This window comes from Adiantum capillus-veneris, chromosome 2 (genome assembly GCF_014529385.1).
Source record: "Adiantum capillus-veneris isolate H3 chromosome 2, ASM1452938v2, whole genome shotgun sequence".
Lineage (NCBI taxonomy): Eukaryota > Viridiplantae > Streptophyta > Polypodiopsida > Polypodiales > Pteridaceae > Adiantum > Adiantum capillus-veneris.
This window is the reverse complement of record NC_140932.1, coordinates 51,948,827-51,973,283: the sequence shown is the minus strand read 5'-3', so window position 1 is coordinate 51,973,283 and position 24,457 is coordinate 51,948,827. Positions and strand designations below refer to the sequence as shown.

The 24,457-nt window shown below is 40.8% G+C and overlaps 1 protein-coding gene across 1 annotated transcript; it reads right to left on the bottom strand.

Annotated features, from left to right (window-relative positions):
- Positions 1-7,778: 7,778 nt before the first annotated feature.
- LOC147462778 (uncharacterized) lies at positions 7,779-12,435 on the bottom strand. Its single transcript, XM_086527322.1, has 11 exons — positions 12,184-12,435; positions 11,683-11,792; positions 11,370-11,586; positions 10,322-10,384; positions 9,566-9,608; positions 9,345-9,482; positions 9,194-9,250; positions 8,919-9,089; positions 8,749-8,805; positions 8,510-8,644; positions 7,779-8,394 (listed from the first exon to the last, which is right to left on the bottom strand). Exons 1-11 carry the CDS (start codon positions 12,301-12,303, stop codon positions 8,189-8,191), a joined length of 1,317 nt encoding a protein of 438 aa, XP_086383448.1. The 5' UTR covers positions 12,304-12,435; the 3' UTR covers positions 7,779-8,188.
- Between the last annotated feature and the right edge of the window lie 12,022 nt (positions 12,436-24,457).

Below are 24,457 nucleotides of genomic sequence, written 5' to 3'. Positions count from 1 at the left end.
TTATAAGTAAGCAACTCAACCAATGTAGCCCTTGTACTCTCCTTAACAAGAAAAGAGAATTGAAATTCCTGTAGCTCCACAATCCACTTCATCAGCCTCTTTGACAAAGTAGGGCTATTCACCAATTGAGGTAGAAGAGTGTAGCTAGTGAGGAATGTGAATGGTTTAGGGAGAAGGTAGTGCCTAAACCTTCTACATGCATAAATCACACTCACCATAATGAGCTCCACCTCAGTATAGCATCTTTCCACCTCTAGCTTCACCCTGCTAGCACAATAGATAGGCTTCATGTAGTGGGAGTTGTTACCTCTTTGAAGAAGCATAGCTCCAATGACATCCTCACCTACTGATGGATTCATATAAAACTCCTTATCCCAATTAGGAGCTTGCATAGCAGGAAGAGAACAAAGAACCTCTTTGATACCTTGAAAAACCTCTTCACATTCATTTGTCCATTGCAGAGGATCCAACTTTGCTACTTGTTATAGAGGATAAAGAAGTTGAGAGAACAAAGGAATGAACCTTGCCATATACTTCACCTTTTGAATGAAAGTAGAAAGTTTCTTTGTATATTTAGGTGATGGGAGGAGCACCAAATCCTTCACTTTGTCAGGATCTGCTTCAATCCCATTCTCTGAGATCATATGCCCCAAAAACTTCACCCTTGGTTGAGCAAGATGACACTTCTTTGGGTTGAGTTGATCTCCACTTTCATCATATTGCTTCAGTGCCATCCCAAGCTTTACACAATGATCCTTTCTAGAGCTATACACTTCTTTGGGTTGAGTTGATCTCCACTTTCATCATATTGCTTCAATGCAATCCCAAGCTTTACACAATGATCCTTTCTAGAGCTATAAACACTAAAGTCATCAATAAGATCCTTCACAAACTTGCCAAGAAAGGAGAGAACACCTTATTGACGCACTTTTGATACCACGCACAACCATGCATAAGATCAAAAGGAAGCACACAATAATAAAAGCATCCCCATGGTGTGATAAATGTGGTCTTCTTGCCATCTTCTAAAGCCAAGGTGAGCTGAAAATATCCAGAGAATCCATCACATACACTATACCTCTCATGCCCTGCAATAGAATCAAGTATGTCATCTATGAAAGGAAGAGGGTATGGATCCCTCTTCATGGCTGCGTTTAGAGGCTTAAAATCAACACATATCCTCCACTTTCCATCCTTCTTGGGTGTGAAAAAAACGGGACTCACCCATTCTACAGTACTCACAGGACATATGAAACCTGCTTCAAGAAGCTTGTCTACCTCTTCCTTTAAAGCATTAAGTTGTACCTGTCCCCTTCTCCTTAGCTTTTGACGTACGGGCTGAGCTCCTTCCTTGATTGGAATGTGGATTTCCTCTCCCTTAAAGCCTCTAATTTCCTCATAAGTAGTGATGAATAAGTGAGGAAATTTTTGTATCATATGTAGGTACTCACCCTTCTCATGACTAGTCAAGTCGGGAGACAACATACCTTGTATCAGCTCCTGTTTGACAATAGGTTGAATTTTGGGTTGCATCAGCTCTTCAATTTTTTCATAAGGACCAGAGATATCCTCATTCTCCATAAGGCCAAGAAATCTTTGTTTCTCATCATGCTCTTCTTCAAGAAACAAGGAGGAAACATCTAGATCGCTATCGCTGCTATCTTCCACATCACTGCCATCATCCCCATTGTCTTCTTCTTCACTTGAGTACTCTTCTTCATCACTTTTATCATCAAAATCAGCATCCAAATATTTCTTGTTAGCCATGTTAAACCTCTTCTTATCACCCCTTCTATTGTAGAGAGTGATGGTACCATGTCCCCAATTCTGTATAGCTTTGGTTGCCTGTAACCATGGTCTTCCAAGGATGAGGGGAAAAGCACCAATACCCGCGGGCATAACATGGAAATTGACCATCACTTGAACATCAAATACATCCACCTCCAAGTCCTTTACAACTCCCAAGCACCTCACCCTTGATTGGTTGGCAAGCTTTATGCGAAAACCTGAATTCTTCACCATGTTGAGTCCCAATTTTGATACACAAGCTTGAGTAATAACACATACCTGTGCACCTCCATCAATATAAGCCTTTCCAATGCACTTCCTCTTATGACATGCATCCATAGTAGGGCATATATCAGGTAGCTCATTCAAAGATAGAACTCTCACTGACCCCCTTGTAGGCTCCTTCTTCATGGGGTTGACTACGTGCTTCCATTGCCTCTTTAACTTGGGACACATCTCCATGAGTAGCCCAAAGGTAACATCAGCCTTTCTACTCACCAAATCAGCCCGTAAACTATAATTTGGTTGCCCTTCTCCCAAAGGAAAGTCGGATGCATTGTAATTTTTTCTGGTTTTCTCTTCTTCTTCTCTTTACATGTACCCTGTTTCAACCTGTTTCCCTCTTTTATGGCTGGGACTTGCATCACTCATATCATGATCTCTCATAACCCTCTTACTTACAGGCATGACTATAGCTCCCGAATCATCCTCTTTCTTCTCCAAACGGATTATGCTTACCACTTTTGTTTTGCCCTTCTCTTCTGCTGTCAAACCACTTGGTCCTGCTTCCCCTTTAATCTCAATACCATAATCTTGAGCTCGAGACGAAATTTGTGGAGGAAGAGGAAACATGTCACCACCCATTCTCTTTGGCTTGTCACATTGAGGACTTTTATGAACCCATTCACCACAATTGTAACATTGAAACATATCCCCTCTTCCAGCCATGCCTCTTCGTCTACCACTTGTAAACCCCTCACTGCTTCCATATCCACGTCCATACCCATTGCTTTGACCTCTTCCACCTCCCATCATATGCACAGTAAGATTCTTCATAAGACCTACAACCTCTTTTATCTCCTTGCAAAAAGCATTCACATCATGAGAAGCTTGTTGATCATAACCTGGCTCCCTGATGAGGACCCTTGGTTTCTCTACCACTTTCACTTCAACCTTTGGCTTGACATTGATTCCAAGTTGATGAAGGCGCTCTGCTTTCCACTCTTTATTCTTTGAAATTTCAATTGCCTCCTCAAAGGTCCTTGGCTGCTTGAGCTCTACCTTCAAGCGGAGGCTACTCTTCGAACTTGCAAGAAACCTGTCCTTCTTTAACTTGGTTGGAGGAATTTCAGCCCCCAAAGATGTACACCACTTTTTCCATAATGCATTGAATGCCTTCACAAAGTCTTCTATGGTTTGGCCTTCACCCTGTACCAAGCCTTGAATAGATTGCTATACCTTTTGTGGGTCTTCCACCTGCTGAAAGTGTGTAAGAAAAGCATGCCTTACCATTTCATAAGTCATAACTTGAGGAGGTTGGGCTGATTGTAGCTCCTTTTTGTATTCTTCCAACCATTCCCTAGGATCTCTCTTCAAACAGAAGTAGAAGATTCGTAGCACCAACGTGGGTCTTGCTTGTCAGCAAGAAGGCAAGCAAACTCCATTCTCTCAATGAAACCTTTGGAACTTTCATTTGATTTCCCACTAAACTCTGGAAAATTAAATGCCATGTCTTCTAAAACCTGTAAACTGAAGGTAACTTGAAGTGATTCCTCGGTGGTGGGCACCAAAACACTGTTAGGAAACAAGCAAACTGAAACACCTCTATAGCGATGTCACTCAAGAGCGTTGAAAGAAAAATACAAGATGCCAAAAGCTTTGCAAAATCTCTTTGAAGCACCACAAGTCCAACAAGAGTAGTACCTTGGGAATTTAATGGCCGTCGCCCACCCAAGAGACTATGTCACATAGGAGCAAAACCCTACCAAAGCATGGATTTACAGCACACGCCGACCAATGCATATGAAGACAAGGGCCTCTTCTTTCACCATTGAACATAAAAAACCCACAACTTCAACACCAATTCCACAATTCATACATACATGCCCTCCCAATCTGCCTGCACACAATTTGCCACTAGGCTGTCATAGCCATAACCCTGCAGAGAACTAGTCGTAGCCTAAAGATCACAACTCCAATTGGGGCACTTTAAATCTTGAGATAAAGCTTGAAATATGACTCGCGAGAAAGTTGAAGATGACCCAATTTGAATCTACATGCCGCTACATGCAAAATTGATGCGAACAGGGAGCCGTCCCGACACAACTACACATTAAGTAGGCAAGGTGGGGACAAAAACTGCAATAGAAACCATCAAGGAGGCACAAGAAGATCAAACCTGCAATTTTATGAACTTTGGCTGAACATTTTTAAGTTTGTACGTCAATTTAAGTTATATACAAGTCTCACTTCAAAAAACTCACTCACGAGCACTTACAACAGCCCGACAGAGCTGTCACTAGACTAGCGACTTGCAGTGCATGTACCTGTGCTTGCTAAAGCAAGCTAAAAAACCCACAAGAAGAAAGCCCACACGCCCTTTCGACATCGGGCTTCATGTCCATATGTACAAATTTACAAAAAACGGGGTGCCAGAAATGCGCCCAACAACGTGACTTGTACGATTACAGTTGCATGGATACATCACAATGCACCGTTGCGTAAACTATGATCTTATACCCACATAGTGCCAAATATGTGTGCCATTATCATTGATCTAAAGTCAATCAATAATACCTTGGCACATAAGAGAAGTCGTGCTTCACATAAAGTCGGGCAAAGCACTTTGCTTTGTACAACAGCTTCTTACGGATCTGCCCAAGCACTTAGCTTTCCACAGTAGAGAGAACTTTTCCAAAATGAAAAGTAAAACATAGACAAAAACAAACATAACTTGAAATTTACTAACCTTGTTGCTACTTGTGGCGAGGTTTGTGGTGGTTCACTTGAATTCGGCTCATAGCCATATGTACTGCTTGAGTGAGTTAGCGTATGTATCATATACACCCTCGTGGGATGTAAAAACCTGCAGACATCTTGGCAAGTTTCCCCAAGTTCGTATGCTAATAGCATATTCCAAACTATGGAAACTGCAATGCCAAATGTCGAAAGGGAATCCTTGCTTCACATAAGTACTCATGGAGTTTTGGTGCTCATAGCGAACGGATACTCTTGCCAATGTACAATGTCATAGCAAAAGAAAGTCGACCTTGTTGAGCAGTCACAAGTAATTGACCTTGTCGAATTGTGCAATGTATTGAAAAACAAAAGAATACTTGCATGAGATGTACCTTGTATCTACTTCGCTTGTTTACTAATATCTTGAGGATTTGTAGATGGAGCCTTGCTTCCATGATGTCTTATAAAACTCGTTGAATCACACTTGCCAAAAATGGGTGGAACATGTTGTTGCCTAATTGCATCCATAACATACAATTTGCCTAGGAGCCATGCCCTAGAAAATTGAAGCCTTTCTTCCCCCTCCTCTTTGATAGTAGGAAGAGGATAAATCAAAAAAATACTTGGTAATCAAAATCTATGACCAAGTAAGTGTATAGAGCCTTGCTCCTCTTGGGAACTCTGAATGAGAGAGAGAGAAGCCTTGCTTCATCAGAAAATCCACATGCCATGCATGCCAAAAATCGTGTTAATATTCACTGAAGAAGCAACCTACAGTCCATTGACATTTGTTGCCACCCACCGCTACCTGTTGAGCAGTCCTGGCCGTTGGTGCATGGTATTCTCGGTAGGGGTTGGCCTTCACTTGCTAAATATGACGCTCTGTTGATTCTTGCTATAGTGTCAGCAACATGCCTTGCACGCCCTCCTTACCACCCGTGCACGCCTTGCACTCGTTGTGGGAAAGGCCCTTAGGATGGCCTTAGGACGGGTGCCCACCAGTCCAAAACATGAACACCAAAAACAAACTGAGCAAGGGATGGCAGCAGCTGTTGCGCAAAAAAGGAGAGAGAGAACTCGTTGCAGGCGCCAAACCAAGGGCTGATGCAATGTCGAAAAAGGCTCACCATGGAAGGCGAACCCATACATGGCCCCTGCATTTGATTTGGTGGTAGTTGGATTTCAGCCTCCTTGCCTACCAAGCAGTGGTTCCCGCACGTCTCCTGCATCGCCCTCTTCCTTCGACATCCTTGTGTCCAAGGGGCCATGCCCATGTTGCACCTCCTTAGTAATTATGCCCACGACTTCAAGCTTGCCATGAACGGCGTGCACACGCGCGCGCGCGCGCAAGAGAGAGAGAGAGAGAGAGAGAGAGAGAGAGAGAGAGAGAGAGAGAGAGAGAGAGAGAGAGAGAGAGAGAGAGAGAGAGAGAGAGAGAGAGATCATGCATGCCCTGCTGCCCTTCGAGATGACCATGCACGCCTTGCTGTCATGGGACCTCGACGAGCAAGAGAAAGCAAAAGAGACCACCTTGAGAGGCCATGCCTCTTGGAGGAAAGAAAGAGAGACACACTTCCCCTCCTCCATTGATCCTCCTTCCCGGAGCTCTGATACCAGTATAAGAGACTAAGGACTGGAGCATGCTCGTCACTTCCCAGCCATGCCCTATATAGGCCCTTGGCCTGCTAAACATATGGACCCCCTTGAGTGCATGTCCATTCTGGCCCTTGGCCCTACTCGGTCCTACCCTTAAATAACGGTGATGGGGCTTAGATAGATATAGGTGTTTTCAGCTTCAGTGTACATAGTTGATTCTTTTCTCCACTTTAGGTACGTTGTCTTTTGGTGGGAGCTCGGTGGGAGGTTCTTGGGATAAAGGGCCACGTGTCCGTCCGCACCCTTATTGGGCGGTTGTATATTCTCATCCTTATCAAGTGGTTGTATAATCCTACAATATATCTATCAAAGAAAACCTAAAGAGGTATAACTCTTTTGTACACACAAACCCTGAGTTGAAGCTATCCTCTCCATCTCTAACTTTTGCTCATCTTCTGTGTGTGTATCTCCATCACTTTACTGCTTCGTCTAATTCTTCAGACTGCTTGTTTGAATTCTACAGACTGTTGAGTCTGAATCTGCAATTCGAGCTTCTATTGATCCTTACATGTGACACTACGATCAATGAAGTTGGATTATTAATGAACTACACATAGTTTGTACATGGTTTTTTGAAAGAGAGACTTTGAACCTATGGGGATTACCTCTAGTCGCCTATAAAAATGGGAGGTGGATTCATGTAGGTACTGGAATATACATCCAAGTTGCCATATAAGAAATTGGTCATGTATGATGGCCGCAAAAAAACCAACAATGTTGATATTACACTATAAAATCTTTTTTTTTTTAGCACTTCATGAGTAATTTCATGACTAGTCATGTGTAACTCTTGAGTCTTTTGAAACCCCCCCCCCCCCCCCCCCCCCCCCCCCCCCCCCCCCCCCTCCCCTCCCCCCCTCTTCTCTCTCCCATTTTCAACTCCAAAGCGAAAGGTAGCCCCAAAGTTAGACTTGAACCTTTTGTTCCTTATAACTTATAAATACATGATTTTATGTATTGAGTGCATTTGTTTTATGTAGCATCTCATTGTTTTCTCTCTCTCTCTCTCTCTCTCTCTCACACACACACACACACACACACACAAATATGGTAGATTGGTTATGCCATTCCCTCTTGAATAACAGGTCTTGAGTTCAACTCTCGTCGTCAGCTAGATCTTTAAGGTCTCTTGGGATAGTTTCCTACGACGTTAAAACTTTCTTCTTCTTCTTCTTCTTCTCTCTCTCTCTCTCTCTCTCTCTCTCTCTCTCTCTCTCTCTCTCACACACACACACACACACACACACACACACACACAACGTTGACTACGTTCCTTCTGTGATTATAGGACCAATGTAAGCTCTTTTTCTATCATTACGAACGCCATCGTTATGTGAATTATTCATGTTTAGATCATAGCTCTACAAAAAAATGAGAGCAAACCCATGCAATGTCTATTATAGCTCTTTACACTCCTTGTTGAGAGAGAGAAATTGCATTGATAATTGTCATTGTCATTGTCAACACACACGTAGATTTGTATTAACAAGGATTGCATGGTCTATCAATGCTAATGGTCTATCTGTTTTGTGATAATGGCTCTAAATCATGGTCTATCAATGCTACCAAGAAAATTATGGAATTGCTCACTTTTATTGAAGTTATGTGAAAGCATCTAATCTAATTGTGAACTCAAAGCATCTAATTGTGTATATCTAATTCGATTTGTTCAGGTATAAAGATTTGTTAATTCTTTCATTGATGGAATAGGATCATTGATGGAATAGGATCTGAAAAGCAACCGTCCATGTATAACTAGCGATGCAGGAGCAAGAGATGTCGATCATCAGCCCTTGCCTTCCGACGGACCCTTGTCATCAACATCGGCACTCTTGCCATCCAATGGACCCTCGCCATCAGCATCAGTACCTTCGCCATCCAATGGACCCTCGCCATCAGCATCAGTACCCTCGCCATCCGATGGACTGTGGTGCCTGTCGTCCTGATGCTGATGCTCCGCAACCTGTTGTGAGCTAGACGCCTTCTTCTTTCCTTCACAGGTATAATACAAAACAGAAAAGAGGTACGAATAACTTTGATGCATTCTCAGGAAGAAATTCTCAGATCAAAGACCAATCTTCAGCTCATGAAATGGAACTAGCCAAACCTGCACGCGATCTGGTGTAAACAATCGGCGGAGTAGAAGCTGGGGTCTTCAAGCTCTGTATCATGCCTCTTACAGAGTCCCTTATACTAGGGCCCCCAGTTTGCTGTTCAGGTTGTGAGCTAGACGGCGCCTCTCCTTCATGGGTAGAATAGAAAACAGAGAAGAGCTTAATGCATTCCACTTACTGATCTAATCCTGACTGGGTTTTCAAGCACTTCAATGTATTATATCAAACTCACCCGTTTTTTGGCAGCCCTCTTTCTCATGCTCCGCAACCCTAGACGCCTTCTTCTCTCCTTCACAGGTAGAATACGAAACAGAAAAGAGGTACGAATAACTTTGATGCATTCTCAGGAAAAAAATGCTTGGATCAAAGACCAGTCTTCAGCTCAAATGGAACTAGCCAAACCTGCACGCGATCTGGTACTGTAAACAATCGGAGTAGAAGCTGGGGTCTTCAAGCTGTGTATCAGGGCTCTTACAGAGTCCCTTATACAGCTAGGGTCTTCAAGCTGTGTATCAGGGCTCTTACAGAGGCCCCCAGTTTCCTGTTCAGGTTGTGAGCTAGATGGCGCCTCTCCTTCATGGGTAGAATAGAAAACAGAGAAGAGCTTAATTCATTCCACTTACTGATCTAATCCTGACTGGGTTTTCAAGCACTTCAATGTATTATATCAAACTAACCCATTTTTTGGCAGCCCTCTTTCTCATGCTCCGCAAACCTAGACGCCTTCTTCTCTCCTTCACAGGTAGAATACAAAGCAGATAAGAGGTACGAATAACTTTGATGCATTCTCAGGAAAAAATGCTTCAGCTCAAATGGAACTAGGCAAACCTGCACGCGATCTGGTACTGTAAACAGTCGGAGTAGAAGCTGGAGTCTTCAAGCTGTGTATCATGGCTTTTACAGAGTCCCTTATACAGCTAGGGCCCCCAGTTTCCTGATCAGGTTGTGAGCTAGACGGCGCCTCTCCTTCATTGGTAGAATAGAAAACAGAGAAGAGCTACTTACTGATCTAATCACTTAGGCACTTCAATGTATAACATCAAACTCACCTGTGTTTTCCGGCGGATAGAATGATTTCAGAGATTTGAATTTCTAGTCAGAAAACAATGAACGGTCTTAAAGAATCAAATAAGCTGCAAAAAAGTAAATTATGCCTGCCCTATGATCAAGGCGCCGTGAGTGAAATAATCTTTCTTAGTAAAAAGAAATTACATTTACAAGATTATATCAGCATTTACAAAACCTCCATGTACTCCTTACATCAAGCTCAAGAAATAAGATTCTAATGCTTAATTCAAGCCAAAGATTTCCTGCCTGTTTCTTCGCCTTCCTACAGAGTCGAAGGTTAAAGTGTGTGCCCCAAAAAAAACGAAACAAAAACCCAGCTTGCATCATGCCACAGTAACCCTTAATAATAGCAGCATAAAGCATCAACTTTCTTTACTCCAATGGATGATATAAGCTTCATGCTCCCTCCTACTATTTGCACCTCACTTCCCAAGCCATAGAAGATTGCTACTGCTGAACATAGGTAAACATATGATTGCTACTGCTGAACTTTACAACAAACGTTTTAACATCTAGCTACTTACATTGTTAGAGCCAAACATGAGCCAATAGCTGTTTGAAACACACCCACAAATTGTGCAGAAAAGGAGACTGAGCATGTATGGTTCTCATAATGCACCATGAGTGCAAACAACATGCTCCAAGCATAGACACAATTACATGCACATGCAAGCGCCCCAGAATGAGATTGAGACAGACGTTTAAAGAAGCCACTGTAATGCTGCCTTGAGACACACCTTTTTTGGCTTTTTCAAGCTTGCAACTTTATCAGGGTCACCTTCCAAAGGAATTTGGCTCACCTGAACCAATAAGCATGATTAGAATTTATAACCCTTCATCATAGCAGCATAAAGCATCAACTTTCTTTGCTCAAATGGATGATATAAGTTGTATGCTCCCTCCTACTATCACTTTATAATGACATTCAAATGCACCTCACTTCGCAAGCCATGAGAAGATGACGCTTATCATAGATGACCACAATAGATAAACATATGATTGCTACTGCTCAACTTTACAACAAACGTTTTGACATCTAGCTACTTACAAAGTTAGAGCCAAACATGAGCACATAGCTGTTTGAAACAAGTTGGCTAATATCTAAATTGCTAGAAAATGGGGCTGCTGCAAAGCCAAAATATTTCTTAGATGACCCTACAAATGCTGTGGGTGCTAGGGCAGCCAGGAGAGCCTGGAGTTTCGGAATCCTTATTTATCTAAGCATCCTAAAATTCCCGTTCCAAGATGGCCTTGAATTCTAGAAAGCTTCCGAACTGGAGAGAAGTGCAATGTTTAGGTTCATATACGAGTGCATTTCCCCCAATGGCTCATCCCATCTGGATGAGACATGAGAGCTGACTTTATCAATTGACAAAACCAGACCTGCACTAGACCAGACATGCAGGTCTTGTGACCAGGCAAGTATTTGCATATGCATACGTACCATAAATGAACGTATGTTTGTAATATGATATATCTATGTGCAATTCATGTATGTATGTATGAGAGTGTGTGTCTGTGTGTGTGTGCGTGCGTGCCAAGAAATGTAAGATTTGCCACTTAACCGTATATGTGGAGATACACACGCAAAAACATGATAATTAAGATCGATCAAGCTTCAGAAAGAATTCACAGGTACAGGTTCTTTAGATCGATCAAGCATATCTCTGACAAGAAATAGACAAACAAGCGAAAATCAAAGCAAAACAGAGCAGTTCAGGCAGTATACCTGAACGAAAATAAACGAAAATGGACAGAAGTGAGCAATTCAAAGCAGCTGATTACCAGTGTGGTATTTTTGACTTCGGGTCCTTTGACAAGAGGTGCCAACCTGTTTGCACGAGTTGCATGTAAGGTTGACGATGAGGGTTTCTGTATTGTTAGAGGAATTAGAGCCTGACTTGAAACATGCTCCTTAATAGACGTAGGCGGTGTTGCTCTTAGAGACAAGGTTAAATCTGGCTCATGCATGGGGACCGCATCTGCATCTGGCAGCTGATCTCTGCAAGACCCGCCTCATGCAGTATTTTAACCACATTTCTGTGGGAATAAAATGGACACACACAGATAAGAGCGACGTAAATCAGGCAAAACATACCCAGGCATCAATGCTTGAATGTCGGATGTCAACTTTCTTATTATTTCCTTATGGAGCTCAGACGAGATTTCAAAATCCATTCGCAATTGGGCTAGTAAGCTTTGTTGAACCTGGATAAGTGAAATAAATCAAAATAACAGCCAAAGTCTTTGAGGAAAGATGAACCTAAAAGCATGCAAGCCCAAAACAAGAGAAAAAGAAAGAAAGAAACTAACATTTGCATAATCTAAAGGCCAATGCAGCTGGCCTATCCAATTCAGGTGCAAATGGCCGAAGAAAGAAAACTACAGAATAAATAATGGAAACAAGGTGCTGGCTAAACTGAGTACACTCTCTTTAAGCACCTTCTGCTAACTAAATTGTCAGGAAGTAAACCTTAAGCCGACTTCATGCAGCTCTGATTTGTACTATGTTGCATACTCTGGCAACAAAACAAGCCTTAGAAATGCGCAATAACGTGTGCAGATGCTTCCTTGAAAGGGAAAGGAACGTCTATCTTACCCAGGTGATGCCATCCGGTTGTCCAGCTATCAAGGCCCGGATAACCTCTATGTATGCGCGCGTCCGAATCGTTTGCAAATCTGTAGCGGGTAGATTACGGTCACTGCCTCCGTCGGCCATGGCCTGCTAATTCTCAGCTGCTACGCCTTGACGCGAAGGAGGAGGAGGATCACCTTCTGCAGTGTAGAAGTCACGAAATGACGACAAACTCTCGCGACTCGCGTCTATACATTCAAATTTCACAGTAAAGTGGTTTTTAGAGGGAAAGGGATTTTGTCTTCCTTGTCATAAATAACCACGGTTTTATGAAGGGGAAGACACAAAACAACTAAAATACACTTGAAAACTAAATATGTGCCAACGATTTGTAAAAAAGAAAGGAAGAGCAAACCAGCCTTGAATCTCCGTGGAGTGAAAGAAAAGGAAAATGATTTTTTTTTTAATTTTGTTTTTTTGTTGGGGGGGGGCGGGGGGGGGGCGAGGGGCTTCATCGTACAGGATGCAATGCACTCCTTCATCCGCCTAACGCAACGCCTTGTCCAACTCGGGCGATGTTGTTGCAGTAGGTCGCATTGGTGACATAAATAGGAACAATTTTTTATTGCAGGCGACAGAGGATGAGCACCATGAGGGAGTTGATGTGATGGTTAGGGGAGAAAGCTTAAAGTCATCGCTCATGAGGTCCGCAGTTTGAGTCCATTCTAAAATAAAGTTTTACTCTAGAGAGACAAGAATGGAAGGAATCCTCATGAAGGTATCCATGAAGATTTGCTGCAATTGAATTAGAAACCTGTCAATATGTCTTGATTGCTTCACTATGCAAATGGTAAGAATTTAAAAACCGGAGTGGTGTTGTACCTTTCACCTCATGGCATGTCTCCTTCAGATGGTTCAGTATCATCTCTCCTCGAAGCTTTTGCCAAAATCTCTACAACCTCGCAAGACAAGTGAAATTTCATACTAGCAAATGGAAAAATGCATTTCACGCGCGCATTTCGATGCTTGTGCCCATCAAAGAAAGAAGAAATCATATGTATGATACATATGTATGGTGTGGAGCTGGCACCGTTCTCCACATTTATAATATTGAAGGTGCCCTTTCGCCTGCCACTTTTATTCCCTCTAGTGTTGAATGGGGGCTTATACTTCTCCTCCACTGTTGGAGGGACTTTCTTATGTTAAAAATATCACAATTGCACAAGGAAGAACTCATCTTATGATACAATCTAGAATGCTTGTAGCGATGTTCTAGATTGCCATGCTATGGTGTACTCTCCATGTGTCCCTTTGTTGGGCACCGCAAAAGTTCTTCAATCCTTGTCTCCTTCGTCTACAAATTTTTTCGATCAAGATGGAGGTAAACTCATTGCTTTAATGCGTACACAATGGTAAGTACTTTTGAGATCACATAGAGGAAATTGAAATATAAGTGTATCTTTGATATTGGTTCGATTTTTCCTAACAATTCATGACTACTATGATGACCATCTTCACCTGTTTTGAGCCTTTTGTTGTCATATTAGTTGTCATATTCACTTATGCTATCGTGATTCCCATCAATCTTGATCATGTCTGCTACAGTCTTCATCATCATATCTTCTCCAATTTATGCCAACTGGTCATGTCTATCATTTTCATCACTTCAGAACCTTTCACCATCATGTTGGTTGTCGCATTTAGTTGTTATGTTGAAAATGTGATTTCCATCGCTATAAACTCATACTCTCAATTTAGATAAGCCTTGAAGTTTTGTTGAATCTGTATTTTTGCTATACATGCTCACCATGTAGTACAAGTGATAGCACTATCCTATATATTCCCATTTTGCATGCTCTTTGCTTTGCAAAAGCTTGAGAAATGGGTGTGATGACAGGTGAATTTAACCCAAGCTTGGGATTATAAACACTTTTCTTAGCAAGACCTAGATCTTCTACATATTAGATTTTATCAATGGTTGAAGATGCTTCTATAATGTTGGTTGAAACCACAACTTTTCTTGTGGCTGGTGGTGCTGGGTCAAATTTTTTTATTTGCATTTCACTAGGAAGGGCACTATAAACTAGGAGTATAATCACCTTTAGAACATCATGACCCAACCTCTTCTCTGATCTCATACAAGATTTGGCATGCTACACCAAATTCTTCCTATCCTATTTGGCTCAGTTACATGCATCTGCATAAGAGTAATAAGTGCAACATCTAGATAGCCACTCTCTAGTTGTTTCATAAACAGAATCTTGACAAGACATGTTCTTCAACCTAGAATAGTGAAAATTTGAAAATGTTATGGTCCAAAAAGCACCTGCAAAACTTCAGTGTCAAATATAGCTGAGGTGACAATAAGACGCAAATTGTTTTTTTGCCTTACCAGGTTCAGTAGCTCAAAGAGGACATCATTGTGTATTGTTATTTCATGTGCTTTAGAAAGCATGATAACTACCCACAATCACTTTTCTCAAAAGCATTCCATCTGTCATGTACTTGATAATGTCTTAGGCCTCATGCAATTCCCAAAACCTAATCACATAATCAACCTCTTCACCAAGCATACAACCAAATCCTTTAGCAACCCTCTTGGCTATACAGACATTGCGGACACTCTTTAAGGTTGTGTTGTGTAGAAAATCTTGCATTGCATACCCTACTTTTGTTGGATATTGTGTTACATGTATTGTTTTTCTAGAACAATTTCTCCAATCACAACAAATATATAAGTCTCATGGACTACTCTAGCCAACTCATTTTTTAGTTTTTAAATGGATTTTTTTGTGTCTTTGCTTCGATATTGATAGCTTCAAGTACTGGCACTGGCCAAGTGTGGTTGCCTTATGCACCCTTGTTCCACTTCAACATGTGATACATAGAGAGTCCTACACCACCATGTTCCTTAGCAAGATGCCACTCTCCTATCTTTGGCATGGGATCTTCCCAAGGATGATTCATATCGTTTGGGATAAATTCAAGCATGTGGTCCTTTGTTGTTGCTCTTACAAATCTCTCCTCTATTTGGCTAGAGCATATTGTGTCGTTACAGCTCTTCGAAGAGAACCACTTCTAGATTTCTTACGATTACAACATTATCCCATAGAAGTCCTTGCTTTGCAACCTCTTCATGAAATTTTTTCCCATGTCTAAGGCCCCAATTGTAGCACAAGTTTCAAGATACATATGTATGTCATTGCATTTGGAATGATGCCCTCATGCTACATACAATCATATTGATAGTTGTTAGTCATGTCGACCCTCTTTTACAAAGCGTACAATTAGACAACTCTAGGAGAGAATATCCCAAAATCTAGAATCTTTAGCGCATCTTTTGCCCTCGAGAGTGCACCCCACTTGGCATACATGTCCACCACAACATTGCCCACTAGAACAAGATTATCTTGCAATAACCCTTGCCTTGCAATTTCTTCATGAACTTATTTCCCCTTTTCTTATGGAAAAATTACAGGTTTTTTATACTAAGAAGCACTCCTTTTTCTATTCCCCATGGAAATATGAGCCGACGTGTCCATTTTTGGGCCTTTTTGCCACTTTTAACCAAAAGTAGGTCATTTTTAGCTCATTTTTAACCCAAAAAATACCATTTTTGTTGTGAAAAATCCCAAACAAAGTCAACAAAATCCCTAAATTTGTGGGATCACTCGCATAAGCATAAAAAGTAGAGACATGCATTAGTTTTTATAAATTTTTCCTTTTGGGTCACTTTTAGTTGCTATTTTTGGCAATTTTTACCCACATCAATCTTCGTAGGCTAGACGAGCCACCATGAAACACTTGGAATTACTAGGCATATTATGAAGTGGGAGAACATGCAATGGTGTGACATATAGGGCCAAGAATCCCTAAATTGGTATGTAAATGATAGCGATCGCTTTAGCATATATCATAATATGTACATGATTGCTTTTATTTCTATGCATCAAAGTCCTTTGGTATGTGCCACAATAGTATTTGTTAAGCATCAAAACTCAAGGTCAAACACCATTTAATTCCGTCCTTAGTTTGCATATTGTTGGACCTATCATCCTCTTCACTAGGTTGTCCATAAAATGAATCAATGTCCCCTCTTGTTTTAAACAATTTAACCCTTTTTCCTGCAATGGGAATTTTCATTTCCACCCCATCTAGCTCACGCAAGATATAAGTTCCATTTTCATGCACATGCTTGACAACATAAGGGCCAAACCATCTCTTTGCAAGATTCCTTATTGCAGAGTTCTGGTTTCCATGGCTATTATCATACACCAACACCCGATCACTTTCTTCAATGGCTCTTGGCCAGAGCCTATGTCTCTTGTCCTTGGATCCTTCAGTCAAGCATTTGCAAGTTCAATGTCTTCTCGAGGTGGGTTACTATGTATAAATTGTTTATTTCTGCCCCATCTAGCTCATGCAAGATATAAGTTTCATTTCCATGCACATTCTTGACAACATAAGGGTCAAACCATCTCTTTGCAAGCTTCCTTATTGTAGAGTTATGGTTTTCAAGGCTATTATGATACACCAACACCCAATCACCTTCTTCAATGGCTCTTGGTCAGAGCCTATGTTTCTTGTCCTTTGATCCTTTGCAAGCATTTGCAAGCTCAATGTCTTGAGAATGTCTTCGAGCCTTCTTTCCCATTTTTGTACGTGCAATGCAAGAAGTTCTTCTCTACTCATTCCATCTTCTCATGGAAATATATTCTATGTAAGAACTACATCTTCAATTGGCATCACAGGTCTTTTATCATACATCAACTCAACAGGCATATAGAAAATGATTGAACTATGTGTCATACGATGAACATATGGTCAGCCCATAATGCAAACATCAATATCCTTGGCCACTTTGCAAGCTTACTTTCACAAGACTTAGACAAAAATTTAATTATTGGAGGATCCCATCTTTCACTCTTGCCATTTCCCTTTGGGTTATAAGCACAAGCTAAAGCTAGTTTGATTCCCATCCTAGAGAAGAATTCCCTTGCTTCATCAAATTCCAATTCTCCTCTATTTGCAATTATCTTTCTTGCACATCCATACACATATCACATCTTTAAGGAATCTAAGTACATGTTTTGTATTCTTTGTCCTCAATGCACGCCCTTCAACTTCATTATATAAATCATCTTGTCTAACCTCTAGAGAGAGGTGCAAGAACTGGTTATCTAAGCTAGGCATGCGTATGTTTGGTCTCAAGCTTCTTTGAGAAATGGAGAGAAGATAGGTTCCACCACTTGTCTAATCTTGGATCAAGTGAAACAAGGAGAGAAGAAAGCTCCACCAATTGTATAAGCTAGACTCTATCAGAACATGAAAACCCCCAACTATTTTGAACATTAGGCCTTTTGTTTTATTCATCCTAACTCGATTGAAACATGGAGAGAAGAAAAGCTCCACCACTTTTCTCAGCAAAGCTCCATTGAAAGATAAGGAGAAGCAAGCTTAACCATTTGTCCAAGCTAAGCTCCATACCATGATAGTTTCATTGTACATGGGATTCTGGTTCCAAGGTCTACGACGTTTCCAAGATAGGATCCATTGAAGCATGGAGGGAAGAAAATCTCAACCACTTCTTCAAGCTAAGCTCAAGGGAAGTTTGAGGGGAACATGGAAACCTAAATAAATGATATATGTGAGGAATTTTGTTTCAATGTCGACCAGTTCTTCAAGATAGGATCTATTAGAATATGGTGTGGACCAAAGCTCCAACCTAGGCTTCATGATTAGTAGTTGTTCAGTTCAAAGGTTTAGAGATACAAGGTAAACTAGCTACCTAAGCTAGGTGGGTGAGGAGGTTTGGTATCAAGATTCATTGAAACATGGAAAGAAGCAAATCTCCAACACTTGTCCAAGCTTGGTTCAATTGAAACATGGAGAGAAGCGGGCTTTACCATCTATCCAAACTAGGATCCATTTAAAAGTGGAAAACCCTTGCTATGTTGTACATTGGGTTTATTTTTTGAGGTTAACCACTTGTCCAAGCTACATAGATAATTAGTGGTTTAATCTAATATTACACCATGTGTCCAAGCTACACTTCATGAATTGTAAGTTGTTTGATTTTATACTCCACAATGTGTCCAAAATAAAATATGCAAGGTGTGCGGCTTGTCTAAGATAGGCATTGATAAAAAATTAGAAGGTACACCACTCGTCCATCCTAGTATCTAGTAGCATGGGTGTTTCATTGAAACATAGATAGAAACAAAGCTTCACCACTTGTCCAACGTAGGCTCCACCCGTAACATGGAGAGAAGAAAGATAGGCTCCACCCTAAACATGGAATACCGAGGATATGGTGTACATGGGGGCTTTGTTCCAAGGTTTACTATGTGTCCACATTGGGATCCATTGAATCATGGAGAGAATAAAATCTCTACCACTTGTTTAGGCTAGGTTACATAGATAATAATCTAAAGGTTCATCACTTGTCTGACCTTTAAAGAAGAAAGGTGTACCCATTCTCTAAGGTAGGCAAAGGAAAATCATAGAAGGATGGATGGAAGAAAATCTCCACCATCTTTCCCATCTTTGATTTTTTAAGCATGGAGAGAAGCAAGCTCTGCCATTTGGCTAAGATAGTTTCCATTGAAACTAGGACAAAAACAAGCTTTACCACATTTTCAAAGTAGTCTCCATTAAAATATGGAAAACCCATGCTATATTGCACAATGGGTTTCTTGTTTGAAGGTCCATTACTAGCCTTAGCCTTAGAGATTTTAGATATACAAGGTCCACCACCTATACATTCTAGTATCTAGGTAGAAGTTCCACCACTTGCTCATTCTAGTATCTAGGTGCAAGGTCCCAACTTGCAAGGCAATTATCTTGCGTGTTTTTTTTTCACCTCCTAGATAACCCATGATATGTTGTCCATGAGGGGTTTTGTTAGAAGGTCCACCACTTGTCCAAGCTAGCTCAATTGAAACATGGATAGAAGAAAATCTCCAGCATATTTCGCATCTATTCTTACTTGAAGCATGGAGCAAAGAAGGCGCTTGCACTTGGCCAAGCTAGGATCCATTGAAACTAGAAACAAAGCCTTCTTTACCACGTGTCCAAACTAGGATCCATTAAATTATGGAGATACCCAGGCTATGTTGCACATTGGGTTTCTTGTTTGGAGGTCCATCAATTGTCCAAGCTACCTTCATAGATAGTATGGATTAATCTAATAATCCACAATGTGCCCAACCTTAGAGATGAAAGTTTTACTACTTGTCCAAGATGGTCATGGGAAAATAATGCAAGGGCCACCACTTGTCCATCAGAGTATCTAGGTGCAAGGTCCAACATTGTATCTTGAATGGTGTTTTTTTCATCACTTGGATAACCCATGATATAGGAGAGTTTTTGTTTGAAGATCCACCAATTTTCTAAGCTAGCTCCATCGAAACATGGATAGAAGTAAAAGTCCACCATCTCTTCCATGCAGGCTTCAGACTCCACCACTTTTCCAATCTAGATTCATTAAAATATTTAGAGCACCAAAGCTCCACTGCTTTTCATATCTAGGTCTACGACATGTCCAACTTCCAATTCAGTGAAACATAGAGAGAAGCAATGCTCCATCACTTATCCAAGCTAAGATGCAATAGAACATAGAGAGAAGAAAAGCTCCACATGGATGTCCAAGGTAAGATACATTGAAACATAAAGAGAAGCAAGTTCCATCACTTGTCCAAGCTAAGATCCATAGAAACATGGAGTGAAAAAAGTGCCCTCATTTGTCCAAGGTAATCTCCATTGAAGCTTGTATAAGCAAGCTCCATGAAATCAAGCTCTACTGTTTGTCCAAATTAGGATCCAAGTACATGGAAAACCCAGGAGATGTTGTATACTCGATTTTTTGTTTCAAGGCCCATGTTTCAATGGACTAAGTCTAGTAGCATGGATGGATTGTCCTAGAGGTCCACCACTTGTCCAACCTACAGTCCATTGTGTCATGGAAATTCTAGTCTGAAAGTATCCACAGGAGTCTCCCTAAATTTTGATTAAATTAAAAAGTTCCCGTTTAAATTCCAATTAAACCGCCTAAATTTAAATAATCCCACCCAATTTCAAATTAAAAGTCAAGTTCACTATCCCACCTAAATTTCAATTATCCCACCCAAATTCAAATTGAAACTCGCACCCGACCAAGCATGGACTCAGCATTTGCATAGGGAAGGAGTTCTCAGCACCCGACCAAGCATGGATTTTAGGCCATGAGCCGGACTACATCCAGAGGTACCTAGCGACTAGTGCTACCCCTGAATGGGTGTTATGAATGAAATCATACTCAAGAAAAATATAACATTGTGGAGGGTGAATATATGTGTACACCGCGTTGCGAGAAGAGAGAGAGAGAGAGAGAGAGAGAGAGAGAGAGAGAGAGAGAGAGAGAATATAATGTAGGGTGAAATAGAGTGCACAGAGTCATGATAAGATGACAATAAAGAATCTTTAATTGCCCATCTTAATGGAACATGCAACCATGTATTAATGCAATTGACAAAATCTGGGTATACCATAACATCAAAAAAAAACTTTATGAGAAAATAACTAGCAGAGCACCGGACCCTCTGTAGGGATGGACCGGTCCACCCATCCACTTCCGCTCTACTATGGACAGAGAGAATTTCACTTCACTGGGAGCGAGCCATATCTCCTCCAACCTACCTGAGCCAAACATAAGCTGAGGCCGCTTCGCCTCCCTCCATGAACCCGAGCTCTGAAAGGATCCCAAATACCAGTAGGTGGTAGGGTATCAACACCAACCATACCAGTTTAGGCGCCATGCCTTTTCGATGTCCAACACTGGGTGTTTAGGAAAATCCAAGGAAAAATCCCTAATGCTTTAACCGTGTAGGTCATTCAACCCTCGACGTACTAACTACATAGATGACCCTAACCAAAAGAAGAAGACCTAGGCAACACCCCCGATCTAGCAAAGCCCCAGGTCAATGACCCTTTATTCTAAGACTAAGCAATGTAGGGGATCCTAGTAGCGATGCAGCCATGAGAAACATAACACATGAGTCCAATTACAATAGCACTTCCCATATGCACAAACAATATTTTCCAAGTAGTTAGACTGTGCAGGGTCTCTACCCTTAGACGTCTACCATAGACCATCCAAATCACTTGATGATCCAATCCAAAAACCATAAACCATAATCCAATCACATCACACAGACGAGCACTCCACCTAACTTGGGTGAGGCACGACCAATCCTGCATAACCACTTTAGAACATAACATGGCTGTAAAGAATTCGGTAGCATCCCACTAAAATTTCCAAGTTGAGACTTGCAAAGCATAGCATCAACGTCTCTATCTATGATGGTGTGCTGAGGAACAATAGGCGCATTTGTGTTAGCAGCAGCCGCATTTCCTCTAGGAGGCATGGTAACCTGCTGCACCATATCAACCAAGGTCACACTTAGTAAATTATTATATTCCGCTCGAAGTCCTCAAATCAAATAGAATAAACATTTATAGATAAGATGAGAAGAAAATAGGAAAAAAAATAATGTGTAAATTAATCCAATTCCTATATCACAAAACCTTGGGTTTCGAAAAGTCTACAAAGTGTCTTAAGAGTTTCTAATAAATCCTAATGGATCTAACATATTGCACTTGGTAATATCCATTGTGACATCCTTTCACATGTGGAGTATAGTTGTCCCACACCTTGAGTATGTCTGATGGTTCATTCCAATAATCCTTTATGATCTTTGGTTGTAACATCTCTTCCATGGCATGTGAGTCATACTATTCTCGAGTAAGAGATTTGTTGGTTACAGGTACTCCCATTTTGGTATGGATAATCGCCTTGATCCCATACCTAAAGTAGTCATCAAAGAAAGCAGATTCTTTGAGAAACACATCCGGTGTGTCCCATCGCACTGAGCTGTGTATATTTTCACAATCTGCAAGGCAGTGAGGTCTGTTGTAGGTATTGTATAAAATTTTTACATTGCGAGGATTGTAGATCAGTGACTTCCCAAATAATTCAAAGAATAACTTCCAAGCTATTGATCTAAAGGAATTTCGGTCATTGTTTTCATACTGCCATCCCCATACATTATATATAACAATGTCAAAGCATCCCATAGCCAGCCCTCCAAATTTCCTTTGTCGGACTTAGGGTACGTTCGTAAGAATTTATGTACAATATTTGGTTAGTGACTACAATCTCCATTCCCAACTTAGATTGTATTTACTCGATACTCCCAATAGGTTTATGTTCACAAGGTCTAAACTCAAGGTTCCTTGCAGCATAATGATACCAAGCTGGGAAGGTATTTGGTACAATGAAATCTGTAGACATCAATATTTTCTTCTCTTCTCCGTTATGCGTGGTAGTGACAAGTCTTTGTACTTCCACTCCAATTTGGAAATGCTCCTGCACCATAAGGCAAGAGAGTATATCCGCCCATATCCCCCAAGGTAAGATGGCAGTCATCTATATAAACACCCCATCATTCAAGTTAGTTAGAATGATAAAACCAAGATTCAAACTCAATTAGTATATCTTCAAAACAATATGTGTTATATCAAAGTCAAAGTTTTATAGCCACACAAGAAAAAAAAGATATGTTTTGTCTCTAGGGAGATACATAAATATGAAAGGGTCCAATGAACCAATTTTTGGTTCTTACAACTGAGGTTCGACCCCTATACTTGTTCACATCTCGGTGTCAAAGTTTATAACTTCAAGTTGTGCACTTAAAGTGATGTCTTTCTTTTCGTACCATTCTTCCCCCCGTGATACATCCTTGGGCGATAATCCAGTAAAGCACTTTACATGAGCAAGTCGTTAATTTATATCATTTTTGTAGAAGTAGTCGAGTTCACTACCATTGGTTGTGATTGGGCAAAGTCACCAATGCACCTTGGTTTCTCATAGTCATCAAAGGTAACCGTGACACTATGACGGTTGTATTTGAGGATAGGTCCATAAACTCTATTGAACCAATTTTGGGGTACATAATAGAATTGGTGCCGCTATTTGACTTCTTTCATACTCTTATTATGACCTTATCACAAAAGCCATATCTTTGGTTTAACATAAGGGCTTTCTTACTAAGTATGAGTTCATGATTTGGTATGTCCAAAAGAGAGCATAAGTTAAGGTAAAGAACATATCCTTGCACTTTAACATCGCCTTTTTAGATCTTTTCCTTCACCCAAAGCTTTGGGTTGATCATAAATCTATCATGTACTTGTGTTAGATATTCAAGCTAAGCTTTTACATATAACTCTCATGCTATGTAAGTGTTGGATACAAGGTAATCTCTAGTCCCCTTTGAAGCTTGAATCACTTCAATTCCCCAATGGAGACTAAATCCAACCGCATAACTGAAAAAGACTCTTTGTGCAAAGTCACTCGGGAGTTCATCTAGACAGTTAAGAAGATCCATCTAAAACAAGACAATGAGAGAGAGAAAACTTAGTACACATGTGAACCAAAATTGAGTCTACGCTTCTTTTATTCATCAAAATTTTATTCTTATGACTTCCTTACAATATTATGGGTGTCTTGGAGCTAATTCTGTAAATATTCTTTTAATTCTTATAACAGGGTATTCTCTTAGATCTCCCACGTGACAACGTGGCCTGTAGTTATCTTCCAACTTCTCTTTTCTTATGATATAGTTGCAAGAGCTTCAAACTTTTTAGCGACTTCGGCAATTCGTAACATCTAGGAACGCATCGCCAAGTGACAGAACATGTCTTCTAGGCCTAACCATATTCTGAGTTGAAGTAGTATGAGGTTGGCAAGCCAATCTCTTGGATTGTCGTCAATATAGATGAAGAATGGATGGAAGGGTTCTTGGTGACGGGTAAGGTAACTTTAGTCAACACTCTTCCAACAATTTGTGCTTCTTGGTATGCCAAAGACTTTGGTCCCGATTTCTAAGTAAAAGAATTCCCGTTCATCCTTGGACAAGCGTGTCGCCATATTGTTGAGCACTATGGCCAAAAACTCATTCTGCTGGCTAAAGCATTCAAACGTCACTCTGGGAGCCATTTGTTACTACTAAAACAAACATTCAAAGATATTACAATGACGTTGTTTGAACACTTCAACCATAACTCAAACCAAACACTTCCACTCAATTAGACAAGTCAAACAAGTACCACCAACCAATGTCACTTATAGATGCATCATGAATACAATATGATTCTTAAACAGAATGCATGAATGCGTGCATGATGCATAACTAACCCGACTAGTCTCACTCTTTGGCTATCCCCATAACGTTATGCATTGGCTCTGATACCAGGTGAGAAG